We start from the raw sequence: 17019 nt of genomic DNA, 5'->3' as shown, positions 1-17019 counted from the left end.
TGTTTCTGGTTAACATAACAATAATATTGTGTGCATCTACAAGAATTTTAGAAAAAAAAATATTACTTTTTAATAACTTTTGAAAAATACACTTTTTTATTTGGAAAAAAAAAGAAATCTCTACTATACAATTATTCTTTTTTGATATCAACAGCGTTGGTAATCACGACAAATAGTTCACTATTTTGGGGGAAAATTCTGTCAGCTGATTTTTTTCTTCAAAAAACAAAATTTGACTTCAAAAAGGGGTTTGTTCTTGCAAAGTTTCAGTGTACTTCAATGGTGTTTGCCATTGAGGTAAAATATAAAAGAAATGTTAAATTAATCCAAGAATTCAAGAAGCCATGCACGTTACACAGCAGTGGTGTGAGTACAATTTGTGAATACCTCTGAAGGTTCAGCTTCCCCAGGTTCTCCAACTGTTTCAGGAGATTCCTGCAATAAGTAGAAGCTGCTATATAAGAAATCTTTTAATTATTACTAGCAGAAGGGAAGGGGCAAGAAATCTCAGATTTGTTTAAGAATGAATAGCATAGTTTTCAGGGGGATACGTGGGTGGGTATGATCAACTTTTAATGTTAATGTAGAAGTGTATGTTAAAATTGGTGACAGAATCTTCATTAAAATGCAAAAGTTTGTTCAAATAACATCAAGAAACCATAGCACCCTTCCTATATACAGTTGCACTTGATATAAGCAGATACTGTGCTGTTTGCATACAATGTCCAAATAGGAATGTCCTCATTGTGTAGGGATGTTGCTGTGCAAAGGGAAGAAAGCTTAAATGTGTGGAGAGAAAAGTGAATTAGTTGAAAGGTCAGGGTATCCTCATACCTCTCTTTCTGGTTCTGGTTCTGGTTGTGGTTCTTCTTGCACCTATATTGAAGAGGAAGTAACAATTTCAAACAATACTTCAATGAAAGTTATAAATCAGAGTACTCAAACAATACTTTGAAAATTAGAAATGAAATTATTAATGGATGGAAAAATAGAGCAAAAATATGAATACTGACAAGCTAGGCTACAGTGTGGCAATAATCTTGTCCACAGATTTGAAAGTTAAGCTGTTAAAGTTGATGTTTCAAATTTTACAAGGATAAGCAGATGAAAAGGCAGATTCCGATATGACAAGGTAGTGTCTAACAGCTAGTGTCAAACAAATAGTGCACAGAACGAGTGTTCCAAAAGTAGTACCATAATTTTGAATCAGCCACAGCAGACATAAAGGCATGGAGGTGACAGCTAGTGTCCGACATATGCGTCTAGTGCCCAGAAATAATGGCCTATAAAAATATTGATAACTTTGAAGTGGCCATATCACAGATGCAAAAGCAGATGCAACAAGATATGAAATATGAGATCCAAACACCTCACATTTGACGTTATCGTCTCTTTTGCAATAGAATATGTGCTTAGAAACCATCATCAAATAACTGATCATAGTTGAACATTCTTAGGAAATATCAGATTATTACAGAAGTTAAAGTTACTGAGAGAATTTTTTCATGACAGAAAACAAGCACATTGTTATTTAAATGTACCTCTGGTTCAACTTGAATCTCTTCTGGTTCCTATGGGTAAACAGAATGAATAAAAACATGCAAACATTTAAACACAGCTTTTTAAAATTGACAAATATCATTTCTCTGATAGAGAGGAAACAAAAGCTTACTTGTTAATAAAGCCTGCAACAAAGAGAGGATTTATACAGTATGCAGTACACAGTATTTATACATACATGCATAAATGTTTTCTGGCATACAAGCAGCAATACAACACAATATGATACATCAAATACTGATACTCTGATGTTTATCTGTCTCTGTTGTTTTACTACAATCACCTCTTTTTTACGAAAAAAAAAGATATAGTAGTACAAAAGTTACAGAAATATTTCAGTACAGCTGGCAAAGAACCTCGCCATTCCTGCTGAAAATACTGAGGACTGCTGATGTGTGATAGGAAAATTTTTGTATCAGTTTGCGATAGTGTGCAGAGAAACAACACCAGGAAGGCACATGGCTTTTGACACTTGGGAGTACAGATTAAAAGCACAGGAGATGGGATAATAGTAGCATACAGTTGGGAGAAGTCTTGCACAGTGAAGGTTTCTACTCATAGACAACCTGGACATTGCACATATACATGTATACAAAGTGATGTGACCTGTTGGAGCATTCAGCATCATGTGAGCTTTGTGGTTGTTCAGACACCTGCAGCTTTGCAAGCCACTATACGAGTTTTGGCACGCAACTCTTATTAATACAAAACACATTTCAGGCAAGGCCACGCATTAAATTGAGTCTTTTAGCCACAAAATTTAACAAACTGGTACTTGCAGATTCAAGCCGAACATCAGTATTAATTAATAAGACACAAGAGTTTGTTTCATTCAATTACACTGCTCTAGCTGACTTAGACTTAATTCACAGAAGGCAGTAACCAGCTGACGCAAGTAACAGTATTGATAGACATGCAAGAAAATAATTTCATGCATTTCCGATAAGCGATGCATGTCATGCAATTTTGTACATGCATTCCTGTTGTACCTTTACATCTTTGTATATTGATGAAAGATCTTCGACTACTTCACGATGTACGTGTACTTTCTCAATCTGGACAGCGACAAAGACAAGAAAAAAGTAGGAAAGAGTGCAATAGAGAGAAAGTAAAGATAGAAAAAGTGGTAAAATAAACTTCATCACCACAGACAGAACACGGTTCACTCTAAAGTTCACTGACGTATTCATTTATCAGAAAACAGGGTTCTATGAAGATTCATTTCCAGTGAATTACATGCAGACAGGTATTGTGTTATGAGAAAAGGCACAGAACATGAAAGTTCACTTTCTCAAATGCTTAAAATAAAATTTTGTATGCTATGAGTAACAATCTCTGATTACGATACCTGCTACACTTGAATTGAAGAATTTGGGGATTATTTTTGGGAAAAAATATGTCATCTGGAAAGAGTAGATTGCACAATACCAAGAACTGTATACCTGTGTTAGTTTTCATTTATTTACTGATGTTAACAAAGTTTTAAGAATTCCCGAGCTGCAATTTTTGTACGATTAATTAACTCAATCATTAATAAACATTTTCAAACATTTTCAAAGTGGGACAATGTTAACCATGGCACGATATACTTTCCAACGACATCTATTAATACCAAACTTGGTAATACAAATATTTGATGTTAAGTAATAATGACAATATTTCAACTGACAATGTTTTGTCTTTTGGATAAAAGAACTAAAAAAGTGTAGCAGGTGATCGACTAATAGTAAAGGGCACACAAACTTTGAGAAAATGTTCAAGGAAGGCTGGGTTAACGTTTAACTGGAGATGTCACTCAGAAGTTTAAGATTTTATCCGTGGAAGGAGCTGGCTTATAAGTGTCGATGTAAAGTTTGAGTTGCAAGGTTTGAGACTATCTGTGGTAGGTGAGGTATGGGTTGGGCTCGAAATGCAGACTTTAAAAGTTCATGGTCTGGTTGGGGTTAAGTTGAGATTCAGATGCAAGGGACTTTATCAAGACAAGAGTCATTTATGCTGATCTTAGGAAAGTCTGAAGATCAAGGAGTAATGACAAACAGTGACAATAACAAGTACCTGTGTGACTTCCTTTGTGGTCACCTCTGTGTGAACCTGCAAGTAAGAAGGGCCATAGCATAAAATCTCCCCCAGAAGAAATTACAACCCTAGGAAGGAATCATTCACATTCATGGACTTCATTTGTCGATGATTATTTTCACTAAAATTATTTGTATTGAATAGCCATAAAGTTTCTTTGTGTATCACACAAGAAGCTCTTTCTACACATAGAAATTGTACACGCTAACAGAGTTTTCTGGATGCGTAGTCTTGATACTGAGGCTCGTGACAAAATGACAATGTTATATACTGGGGGTTGAAGTGATTATGAAATGTACATTCAAGGTAATATGCGAGTTCTTCCAGGTTCAAAAGCCTATGTGAAATCACTGTAACGGGAATTTTATCAGCATGTGCCATATAACTATAACCCATGTGTCTTACAAAGTCACACGTTTTTCTCAGTTTTTACTGATCAATATTTTCACGACACATTTCGATGGTACATTGCGATTATTAAAGGAAGCTGGCAAATTCTTCAAAGTATTAAAGCTCAATCGATTTTGATTTGACCTATCAACATTGTTCACATGCAGTTTGATTCACTGATATTATTCACAACACCTACGACAATCATGTCCGGACTAAACCACAAGCACAGCGAAGGTTGCACTGTATTTAATACAACTAATAAATGCTTTTTTGTTTTAACCGTACAATACAAAAATATAAACATCCAGACAATTATCAGTACATAAACAGAACAAGACAAAAAATATCATGTGCATTTTGTCTTAATAAAGCAGAGTAACTTTGACATTGAAATATCGGTTATGATATTTCATTCACAATGCAATAAAATCAACATCATTTTATATATAACAGAGCAAACTTGATTGAAACAATTACTCACAACATACACATGAACATAAAAACAACATTTTAGTTGATTTCTTTTTGAGTCAGCATTTACAAGCTGGTTACTGTAAGTTACTTTCTTTCATGCACTTAGGGGCACATTTAGCATTTACTTGTAAGGTACCTCGGTACGACTTTCTCGGTGGAAAGTTTCTTCGCTGATTTCTTCCTGTAGTTCGACATGCTCCTATTAAGCGCGTAGGCAAGGTTTAATAACAATGCAGAGAAATTTATGAAGTTATGAAAGTTATAATAAATAGATCCTGATGGAGGAAGAAGTTAATACTCTTTTTGAATTATGCAAAATGAGTTAGTAGAATGAATGTTAACAATTGTTTTTATATATAAATATACCTGTAGCTGGGGAGGGTAAACGTAGGAGAAATAAATAAAAAATTTGATCATGCCTGTTTGAAATAAATCTCTAAAAAATTTGAAATTAGAGATGCATTTTGCTGTAAGAAATGATAAGAGGTAACAGAACTCTGCGAGAAAAACAAAATATAAATTTAGTGAAACTGTGCAGGAATTGAATACAAACCGTGTATTTTGCTTAGAGAGAATTTTTGGTGTCTACATGCAGATGGAACCAAAATAAGCAAAAGGTATTTCATAATTGGGAGTGCTGGATAAAACTGATACTAAAATAATATCAATTAGCCAAAAAAAAAGGGTTGAAGAAATTGGTGTGTTCATTGCCAGATTTGACACAAAGATTTGTTACCTCTTTGGCAATGGTGACTCGATCTTCAGAGGTGTCCATGTGTTCTTCAAGGTCATAAGTATCCAGTTTGTCCAGCTGGTCTAATGCGGGTTCCTGGGTATTAGTTGACAATGATGTGAAGGGAAGGGGAAAGTGGAACGATAACAAGAGAAGAGGGAAAGATGGTTGATGGTGACGATGACAGTGACAATGGGATAGAGACAAATGGTTTAAATCACTAGGCTGGAGTGTTTTGTATTAGTATGTGCTGAGGATGGAGTTTAAGAACTCAGTCAGATAGCCAAGACAGTAAAAGACTACAGAGGTAAGACTGCTACATACGAACAGACAGGACATGACTCTACAAATTGAACAGTACAACACTAAACATAGAGCAGAAGTAAGTGTTCACACCAAAACATACACACTCAGCACTATCTCAGTTACCACTCATTCATTTATCCTGTCCGGACTCTCTCTCTCTGTTAACAGATACGTTCACCACCTACCACATCAAAGGTGTCATCTGGAGTTGCCCTTGGTGGTTTCTTGGGGGATTGCAGATCATACATGTCATCTTTGATATCATCAAAACCTGAAGAATAAAACAAGAGTACTTTATATTGACAAAAAAGAAATAAACTCCTTGACTGAGGAAAGGATTTTGATTCCAATTTTCTTCATCAAAATACACCTCGACGACTCCTGTAGCATATCATGTATTTAGTATGACCCAACATGGCTAATTATGTCTCCACAGCAGCTGATACAACATGACTTTCTTCTGATTGGTCTAGGCTGCAGAGTAACAACATTGATTTTTAGGTCTTGCTACATACACACTTTCAAGTTTGACATTAAGATGAAAAGAATGGAGTACAAAGACTACTAAATCACAATGATTCTAGACTGACATGTAGACATCCTGTCTTGACCAAGTACATATTGTCAGGTGGGATGTTCATGTATTATTATCATTATTATAAATATGACCCCTAAGAGTTTAAAATACATTATCAGAGAGTTGGAAATTTGCAATACAAATGTGGGTAATTGCGTATCTTATCAAGAATAAACTCATCATTCTACATTACTGTTCCTTGTTTGACTTCTGGAAATGGTCGTGATAAAACTTGATAGATAATATCACTTTAACTGCTCAATATAATCCTACTGTGTTCGGCAGTAAAAGTGCTTTTTATATTTAGGTGGAAAATGATTGCACTTCTAGCAAGTAAAATAACAACCTCAAATTCCCAAATGATCAGCTTTGATCATTACTATACATGCTTCTCACCGTCTTTTGACAAACGCTCTGTTTATGCTGTGCTTTCCTTGCAAAACTTGTCTGCCATTAGGAGATATTCATATGAACATCAGAAAGGTTCCCAATATGGGCAAAGGTGGGAATTTAACACAAATATGAGAATGAATGATTGTTCATGGTTACAAATGAAAATTCTTACTCACAGAGTCAGCATTATATGGAGGGGTAGCGAATTTTCAAAAAGCTGTGTTGGCCATGAGTAGAAATGTTCATTTGTATAATTACTGAAAACAGTACAATGATTCTTGCATAAGGGATTTGATAACACCTTTATTTATACATCATATAATAATGAATAAATTGCGTGAGGTAAAAGTACATAACGAAAGTCACAACCCAGCAGGACAATATAGTACTTCCAAATACTCAGTAATTTGACAAAATCTCATGTTGTTGTGATGACATCATGGCTTCAGTGGTTTCCATGGAAACATCTATATTGTACATTCATCGAGCTGGTTGTAATAATTTTCTGTTTTAGGATATGATGTCAAAAGTAGTACTGTACATGCTGATAAAACGTCCTCACAAAGGGTAGTAGATGTTTGAAACCTGGGCAGCACACCAGTCTAAAGCTTATCCTGGCTGATGTCGGCTTCCTTCCTGTTTCATCTGGCATCATCACTGTAGATTCACGTATAGTCTAAATCTGACCACCTAACACAATGCAATTTCTCAATATGGCCATCTTTCCTCTCAAGAGAAGTTTAGCTAGCACACAATCCAGTTTCTCTACACTATCACTTCTTGATTACTTCAAAATATTCCTAAGAAAGTAACATGGATTTATATCTATTGTAGAATACTTCTTATTTATTCTTTTCCGACTTACCAATCATATTCAACATAAGAGTTTCTGTAAGAGAAGAAATGACACAAAATATGTTAATGAAATCATCTACTGAATATAAGAAACTAATGATGAAGATCGTAAATTTATACAAGTATTATGCTTGAAAGTAATCAAACTACAAATTATTCCATCATTCTAGGCAGTCAGTGAAAATCTATGCCTAAAACTCTTTGTACATATTCAGTGCAATGCTTCATCATCACATTTTGGAGAAACCATACAAATTTCTCAACATTGTGTTCTATTGAGAAGTATGAATGTGAAGTATAAAGATAGGTTTTGTAGACAAGTACGATGTGTACCTACCATTCAGTTGAATCGAGACACTGTGACAGAGTGTAGGTCCTATGTGGTGCAACCAAAACCCGATTTGATATTGATTCCCAACACCACACCATGCAAAATAGAACCAGTAACCGCCATCTTGGAATACTCAGTTCAGAGTTCATCTTTTAATACCCATCACCATATGTGTTTTACCAAGGTAACCAAACCAATACAGTCAGTATATATATAGGGACCAAACAACCGATATAGACATGGACATCTAACATGGAGGCGAACATACAATATGGGCGTTGTCCTCCAATATGGACGCTGTCATTCAATATGGAGGCAGTCATCCAATATGGATGCTGACATTCAATATGGACGTTACCATTAAATATGTGCACGTACATTGCCAAAACTTGTCTTTCTTTATCTATCTGATTGTTTTCTTGGTATTGTGCAGGGTCCATCCAAACCATCACCATGTGTGTTTAGTGAAATTACAACATCAAATTCAATATTGATGCAATTTTTTTCAGCTTTTCCAATGATGTTGTCATCTTTGTATGTTTAATGATCAATGCTTGTATGGCCTCACCATGTGTGTTTTACCAATCTTATCAATCTAGTATGTGGTGTATGTATGCACAAACATCCATACGACATTCTTGAATGTTTACACGGTCATTGTTGTCATGGTAACCAAGTATGCTGCTGCCTAGAAACTTTAGTGTATCAGCTATACTTGTATACACACTACTTGATGAAGTCACTAAGAGGCACTTCACTCATTGCTTACTGGGACAAAGCAATGAATGAAGCACTAAAAGCCACTTTTCTGAAGTCCAGTCAATTCTCAAAATGGCTGAACACATGTCAAGAGCAGTAGAGCTTCTTAATAAAACTTTAAACTTGAGTAATTTACCAAGCTGCTATTTTATCACCCACAACTGTAAGTAAGTTAACAGCAGTAATCAATACAGGTGTACTAAAGGCAGCAATAAGTCTTTTCTTTTAATATTTAACCTTGTAATAACATAAATTCTGCATATGACAATTATTTGAGCATTTTTAAATTTATGGAAAGTTTTGATTTGTTCAATTTACCTCCATGGTCTATTCTTGCTTTGTGTATGGATCTTTCTAAGTCTTTGTAGTAGTCTAGTGGCATATCGTCTTCAGGCTGTTCTACTGTGTACGATCTGCCTAGGATTTCATTGGCCAGGTCTTCTTTGCCAGCTTTGATTAAGGCTTCTTCTAATTTTTCACCTGTAAGGGGCAAAGAAGATGACTGTTTAATGACATGTGTCGCACAATTATATGACAGGACCCCATGATGCATGGGTGCAAGTGTGGTATAATCGGAGTAGTTGCACAAATGCTTGCAGTGTTCTCTGCAGCCGTACTTTCATGAACATAGCAAGTGAAAGCACTGCACAAAACACAACAAGCACTAGTGCAAATATCCTTGACAAAAAAAAAAAATTGTTTCAGGGCAGGATATTTTGCCTAAAGTGGTGTGACGATGTGATTTTTTTTTTTATTCTCAACAAACCTGTCACTAAATCTACTATTTATGAGTATTACTGTTCTGTTTATTTAATACTTTAGAGCTGATGTGGGGCAGATGTCATTTACTTGTGCATGATTGGCTCTGCATTTGTCTTCAGTGAAGTAGGGATGGATATTTCTCGCTCACCAAGGGGTCGAAAACTACTGTCAAAGCCTTACCTGTGGCATTTTTGCCAGATCTCTCTGCCCAGAGATGAAGTGACACAAAGCCTTGTTCAACAACGTTGTCTTCATTTTCACTTCTAATGATTTCAATCTCTCTGTTATTCAGTCCAAGTTCCCTGCCTAGTTTAGGCCAGTCTTTGCCTAGATTTTCAGCTAGATGCCACAATCGGATTTCAGCTCTCTCGTGGGCACTTGTAGGACCTAGAAGTGAACATCAAATATTTCACGAACAATTTGCATTGTTACATTAACTTTTTGCGTTTAACTTCCTAATTTGATAAACAGTTGGCATATGCTATTGCATGGTGAGGGAATTCTTTTGCTTGTTGCTTGATTCTGATACTGTGCAAGTTTTGGGTTGAACCATCATTGTGATTCAACAATCACTGTCTTGTAGATGAGAGCATCTATTACAAATTCTTTCATCACAATTCAATCATATACCTCATGTCCTTGGCTAGAAAGACTTAAAATTAAAAGGTGTTCACCAAACCTAATTCCACACAATAATAATGGAAGTGCTTCCACTTCGTCTAATATAGCAAACAAATAAAATATTTCAGCAGTTTTTGTACAATTACAAACCCTTTTCATCGAACACTACAACAACTGTGGATTTTGCTAAGGGTGAAAAGAAGGTAAAATCTACCCGTGTTTACCCAATCACTTTAAAGTTGAACTAGCTACAACTGGACATTTTTTGAAACTGTTTTGTTACCCGTGGGTAAAAATATGTGTAGCTGTACACATAATATGGTACAATAAATCCAATCAAATTGATTTTTGGGTCCGCACCCTAAAATCAGCACCCAAATGCAATCACGATTTCAACCTGTTACTGTGCTGTTTATCATCAATATAGTATAGTCCACTTCAGAAATAGAGCTCTCTCAAGCTAAAGTGATCTTAAATAGTACACACAAGTAGTATAAGACTGTACTTACTCAGGGTTGGGTCCTGCAGGAATGTGTATTTTTGTCGAAGTCTTATTGAAGCAAAGTTCAATTTGTGAGTTATATCAGTCTACAGAAGGCACAAATAAGATCAAGAATTAATTTCACAGTGAAAATCATGATAAAATACAACTAAACAAACTCCATCATTCCTGTAAATTAAGACATTTAATGAAATTCAATTAATGAGAAATCATGAGAATTAATTATATACAGTCTGGTAAGTTTCTTAATTTATATTTAACCTCTGGATCACCTTGAATTATTAAGTGTTTTCCATTCAGTTTATTGCATGTCCATATATGGTCATTATCCTCCAACTTAATGACCAATCAGAGGCCGTCTTTTATATAAGTAATAGTACCAAGTTGGAGAAGTCATGAATTTGCATATTTGAGAAATGGACAGTTTTCTTCAAATGGAGAGAAGGCGTAGCAAATCACAGTATTGGGAAATGTTTGTTTGTTTGTCAAATGCCACCATTTAGGTTTAACAGTCCAACAAACATGAAAACCTCTGCAATATTTTTGAAAATGGAGTTAAAACAGTATGGAAAACCTTGATATTTCAAGACAAGTATGTTAGGATGGAAATGGTCAATTCTTTTTTAAGTCTGATGACCTGATATTATGACGATATTTACTTTTTCTAATCCTGAAGTTGTAATTTTTGTATCAAATATGACACAATATTGTATAGTCACCCTTGTAGACTTGGCTGAGAGGAGTGCAAGACATGCTTAACGTGTCACCATCAAAAGCATGAAATATGACGAAAATGAAATTATGAAGTGTGCTCATTTGCCTAACAGGTTCAAAATTCATCTAAACCATCAAAATATATGTAATTTTTGGTGATATTGTGGTATTTGATGTCAGTGTAAGATGTGCTCATTTGCATAACAATGTCCATGTGTTTCCTCATTTGCATAACAGGTTAAAGGTCAACCTGTGCTGATGCTGTGAAGGTGAACATGAAAATTTGATGCATGAGAGATGGAATCACACTAGAATTGTCACCAATACCCTGAAAATGGTGTCAAACAGTGCAGAATCCTGAAGTCATTCACCACATACAACAGTGTTGTTTGTGCTGTGTGTGTGAATGTATGCAGTTAAACTGGCAAGGGATAATAATACTTGAGAAATCTTCTGGTCAGTTTTTGTTTTCACTAAATATCGATTGTGTGTAGTGTTTCAAAAGTTTAAATATTCATGTTTTTAAAATGGTATTTGAGAAATAAATTTCCTCAGACCAAATAACATTATGATAAAAGCTACAATTCACAGGAGGTTTCATTTCGTACAGTCCTCATTGAGATGGAACTGCATAGTAAAACAACATCAACTTGACATGGAAATATCATATAAGCCACAAGTTTTGTTTATTGTTAAATTTGGTGAATTTAGTCAAGTGGAATTTCCATCAACGTTGACAAAATTCAGTCTACGCATATACATTTGCATAATTTTTCAGTTAATGAGAATGGCATCAGACGAAGATTGGATACAAGAGATCGTTAATGGTGACATATTGATTACGTCATCCTGAACAGGAATAACTTTGGTAAACTCTCAGACATACATCAGATACTTCTTCATATTTTATCACAGATGTTAATTTCTGTTTCATCTAAGTCAGGATTATTTATATTTTTGATCTACATCCAACAAAAAAAGACACATCATGTCCACATGAACTGAACCCACATTTACAAACGATCAGTGGATGCCGCTCAAATCATCCAATCACAGTCACCAGGAGTTTGGATCACATGATGCCTCTCAAGCCATCCAATCACAGCAACCACAGAATATTTCAGATACTGAACACCAACATGCCATCACTAGTCACAAGGCATTACACACCACATCGTGCAGTAACAAGTAACTCACATAAGTAACAGAAACTTCACAACGTCACACATATTGTAGTTAAAACACTGACAGAGGGTTGACATAATAAACATCCACACACTTGGCACATTCAGCAAACACAATAGTTTGTCATGGCCATTCGTACATTTTGGCCCTGATTATTTAATGCAAACATTTCAACAACAAAACTTAGCATCTACCATCACTTTTCAGTTTACACGCTGTAAGTGACATTTTCAGAAAAGAACCAATACACAAGAACACAACCATACATGCTAACATTTCGTAAAACTATTCATTAAAAAGTCACAACCCCAAAATTATTTTGATTGTATTTTATTTTTCCGGGACTTTCCACGATTCTTTGAAATTCCAGGAGTTTATGAACCCTGTAACTTTCTTACAATGCTTCACATGAGTAAGTACATCCCCTCACAATCATGAGTACCTCTGTACCTCAAGTCTCACATACTGTAAATAGACTTTCAGTCACAGCATACTAGCTTCATACACACATCCATATGACCATACCTTATCAATAATTACATCTACTTTTCTCAGCTCTTGTTTCTTTTCCTGTGATTTGGGTGGGCAGGCAGAAAAGAAAACAGAGAGATGGAAGAAAAAAAGGAGACAGAAGAGGCCACAGTTAAGATGGTAGGTAGTATTACAGAATGATATGGAATTTGGTTAATCTCTGCAAAGGAAAAGTTACGATGATGAGAAGATGTTGACATACAGAAATAAATAAATAAACTAATATACAAACCTTGTACTGTGGATAGGGTAGAGGGTGACCTGGGTCAAGTCTAACCAACAGTTAGCTGTAATATGTCGATCTAGTAAAAAAATATTTGCCAAATTCTCAGATTTTTTTTATTTTTGTCAAATTTCATTATTTACTTTTGTAGAATTCCTTTGTATGATTGGAAACTGTTGCAAAAATAAACTCATGTAATTTTTTGACAAATTTTCAGCCTTGAATTTTTTCCCACTTTTGGGGTGCATCACACAAACCAAGACTAGTCATGTGACACTCATGTGACCAAACTGCAAATCACATGACCAAATCAACCAATGATGTAAGGGTCATGTGATTTAACTGGCCAATCAATGCACCTCTTCATTATACATCAAGTATGACAAGCTCCTAATGAGTCAAGTTCTTTCTGTTTCGACACCCATATTACAGCAATCTGAACCAAACAATAAATTTAGAAATGATTTCTTACCTGGGATGACAAGCTGATGGGGAGTATTGTGTGTACAACCACAGAATTATAACGGTGCCTACTTTGACATGCAGTAGATAGGGGAAGCTAGTCTAAGGGGTAAACAGGCAGACTGATCTTAAAACCTCTCACCTCGTTAGAAAGTTTTTCAAATTCCTTCTGTAGTTCAGCCAATGAAAGACAATGGTATGTTTTAGTACCCTAACAATGTAATATCAACAAAAAGTACACTACTCATTTTTTTCTTGAGCTGTTGAAAATAAGCAATTTAAGATTTTGAAGCTTTTAGTTAGTTATGGCTGGCAATGGTTGTCTTTTTTTGTTCACGATGCAACCTCTATGTCTGACACTTTTCTAGATTACACAGGGGTTCATTTATATACTCACTTTTTTGCAAAAACTGTACTAGTAGCACAATCAGCAAGCTGTTAAAAGGTTTTTTTATACAATTTTTTATGTTTACGTTTTAAGTCTGATTTCTAGTTTCATTTGAAATTGTTCTCTTCTCTGTGTGAACACTGTAATACTAGCGGAACAGGCATGCAGTTAAAAAATATGGCTTTCTCATGGCTAAAATCAAATGACGTTACTCTCAAAAAAAAAATCATACATATTAAAGGTGCCAAGAATTCATTTTCAAATTATCACATGTTAACAAGATGCCAATTTCATTTATTTTGCTATGTAATTAAACAAACCTCCAACCACATTTCTTCATCCTTTGAAAATAAAGAAAAGAGACCAAAAAGTGGTTTTAGAATTCCCAGGGTGCCTTAATTCTACACTCTAACTTGTATTTAATATTTGACAAACGTTTCCTATTAAGAAGACGGAATGTGTTCTGAAAAAAAAGTCTCGGAGACTAAGTTTTATCTTTTTGTATCTGACAGTTTTTAGCTCATGACATACAAGTTGTTGTTGTTGTTGTTGTTATTATTTTTGCATACTGCCTACACTTACCTCGATGGCAAAATCCTCATCCACCGGTGTGAGAATGTACATGTCAGTCTACCGTGTTAGTAGACAAAATGAAGATGGACAGAGATAGATAGATAGATAGATAGACAGAGAGATGGACAGACGGACAGACAGACAGACATACACAGAGAGACTGATTACACTGTGGATCACATGTATTTCATAGTGGTAATACAGTAAGTTCGTAAATCAATAAAGGTTGTATTTGACTTTAATATCAAAGGACTGCTTCACGGTTTCAAGATATGTTTTGTGCATTCACACAGTAGGACATTTCTAGTTCATCAGGTGAGCTCATCATTTATCTTAATATTCATACAGTATATGAAATATGATCCAAATATTCAATTTCTCCTGATGAATGCACTTTTCAGGCAAACAGCGCCCTCAAGTGACAGCTCTATGTTACCAGTCTTGGAATGTGAAAAAAACTGAAGAGCACCCTTAGTATACCAGGGGCATTTTGAAATGTTTGGTACAGTGAATTTCTGAACTGGTATAAACATTAGTTTGGACCGTAGATAAAGGTGAAACCTGCATTCCTTTCAATAAAGTCTACTTACATCTATTACCACCAATAATCTTATCAAACTTGGGTGTATACTAACCTTCATGCAGGAAAGAGTTAAAATCATTTTGACTACATTTATTTCAAAAACAAAATGAAACAAAACAAAACAAAACTTAACCAAAACAAAACTTAACCAAAACTACATCAGCACAATTCTAAACAGCCATATATACTACACACACAAAATCAGTACATTTCAAATGAAACAAAGAATTGCTGTGTACACTAGGATTCATAACGGATTTGGAAAGTCTTGTTAGTATGGGATGCTAAATAGTTCAGTTAAAATTTAAAATCATTTTTTGGGGATAAATTTGTCTTTAGGGTTAGGGATTTTCTTCCTGAATTATTGTGACTAAATCAACAAAAATTGGGTAAATTTCTCAACCTTGACATCCATGTCATGCACTATCATATTTATTGACCCCATATTCAGATTATCAAAATTCTGACCATTTACTGGTAAGCATTACAAAAGGGCACCCCAAATTTCCACGTATTTTCCATCTGTACCATAGTGAATAGGGTAAAAGGTCAGGTCAGTTCCAATGATAGCTTTAATGCTAGCTTTGACATGGATGACGAGGTTTCTTTCTAGGCATAATTATGACATTTTGTCCATGCATTTGATGCATTTAAGATTTTAAATACTTCAACAAACTTAGCCCTACCGGTGTGTACTTTTTTGTCTCCTACCAAAGTTGGAACAAATAACACAAGAAACAACAGATCATATAAGTACTTTTTTATGCGAGAGTACAAGAGATGAGCAAAAAGCTTCACTACAACTATATGTATGTATGTATGTATGTATGTATGTATGTATGTATGTATGTATGTATGTATGTATGTATGTATGTACATGTTTATGTCTGTCTGTCTGTATGTACAGTATGTATGTATTACTTTGTCTGTCTGTCTGTCTGTATGTATGTATGTATGTATGTATGTATGTATGTATGTATGTATGTATGTATGTCTGTCTGTCTGTCTGTATGTATGTATGTATGTATGTATGTATGTATGTATGTAATACTATGTCTGTCTGTCTGTCTGTATGTATGTAGACTCAACTACCTAAATAGTGACAATATTAGCACAGCAGAATTTTCCTAAAGGCTAATTCATTTTATGATACTTTTTTCTTTATTTTAGCTAATGTACAAGGACAAAATGATAAATCAGAGCCAATGACTCACAACTATTTGGCCTCATTCTAGTAATTGGTTATAGTTTATGCATTATTTTGAATACATGTAAATGAGTTGTTATCAATACATCTATCACAGCATGGACTTTCTCCTATTTTGATCAACTGTGTTAGTAAACATGAATTCATCGCTATGGTGATAGATGACTAAAAGACTATTAGTGAGTGGTAAAAACCGCAAAATAAACAGAAATTCACCAAGTAAGAGATGAAAAAATAGATTAGTAAGTACCTGTTCCATTACCTCACGCTGCACAAGGCAACGAAATGAAAGATAGAAAGAAAAGCGTATTAGTAAAAAGTTGATCAGAGAGACAGAAGAGAAAATGTACCAGTATAAATAGTAAAGATAGAATTATACAGGAGTGTATCAGGTTTCATACACACTTTAGGTCACTTCAATTTCCAGTTGATCTCTCAGGTCATTTTTCCGAGACCTATCAAAATATCACTGTACAGAAGAATCAGATCTCACAAACTGTACATACGTTATTCTTCAGATGGCTAATACATTCGTAATGTCTCATTTCCTGGACTTTTTGGGAAAAATTCCAACCCCCCTCCCCCAACTTTTCTGGAATGGTTTGACATTCAAAGACTTAGAGGCCCATAATTCAATCCCAGGTTCTCATATAAGTCATCTGATTCATATCCTCACAAGGATTAGATAGGGCAATTCTTTTCTTCAGGGCTTAATTTCGCTACAGCACTGCCAGATAACTGATTTTGTCATACAAATTTTAATCCTTACAGGCCTTCAAAAGAGTGTATGAAACCTGTTACATGCAAGGAA

At 34.9% G+C, this 17019-nt stretch overlaps 1 protein-coding gene across 1 annotated transcript in view; it reads right to left on the bottom strand.

The window, feature by feature from the left end:
* Positions 1 to 17019, bottom strand: part of LOC144452060 (uncharacterized) — a 152237-nt gene that overhangs the window by 37951 nt on the left and 97267 nt on the right. Inside the window, exons 33-47 of the mRNA XM_078143071.1 lie at positions 16459 to 16476; positions 14428 to 14475; positions 13600 to 13626; positions 12767 to 12811; positions 10350 to 10428; positions 9400 to 9606; positions 8776 to 8937; positions 5731 to 5813; positions 5240 to 5332; positions 4640 to 4702; positions 3616 to 3651; positions 2550 to 2615; positions 1542 to 1571; positions 835 to 876; positions 388 to 435 (exon numbers count right to left, since the gene is read on the bottom strand). Of these exons, the coding sequence (XP_077999197.1) occupies positions 388 to 435; positions 835 to 876; positions 1542 to 1571; positions 2550 to 2615; positions 3616 to 3651; positions 4640 to 4702; positions 5240 to 5332; positions 5731 to 5813; positions 8776 to 8937; positions 9400 to 9606; positions 10350 to 10428; positions 12767 to 12811; positions 13600 to 13626; positions 14428 to 14475; positions 16459 to 16476 (1047 nt within the window). The remainder of the gene's footprint in view (positions 1 to 387; positions 436 to 834; positions 877 to 1541; positions 1572 to 2549; positions 2616 to 3615; positions 3652 to 4639; positions 4703 to 5239; positions 5333 to 5730; positions 5814 to 8775; positions 8938 to 9399; positions 9607 to 10349; positions 10429 to 12766; positions 12812 to 13599; positions 13627 to 14427; positions 14476 to 16458; positions 16477 to 17019) is intronic.

The sequence above is a fragment of the Glandiceps talaboti genome, chromosome 22 (genome assembly GCF_964340395.1).
Source record: "Glandiceps talaboti chromosome 22, keGlaTala1.1, whole genome shotgun sequence".
NCBI lineage: Eukaryota > Metazoa > Hemichordata > Enteropneusta > Spengelidae > Glandiceps > Glandiceps talaboti.
Note: the sequence above shows the minus strand (reverse complement) of the source record. Positions and strands in the feature narration are given on the sequence as shown.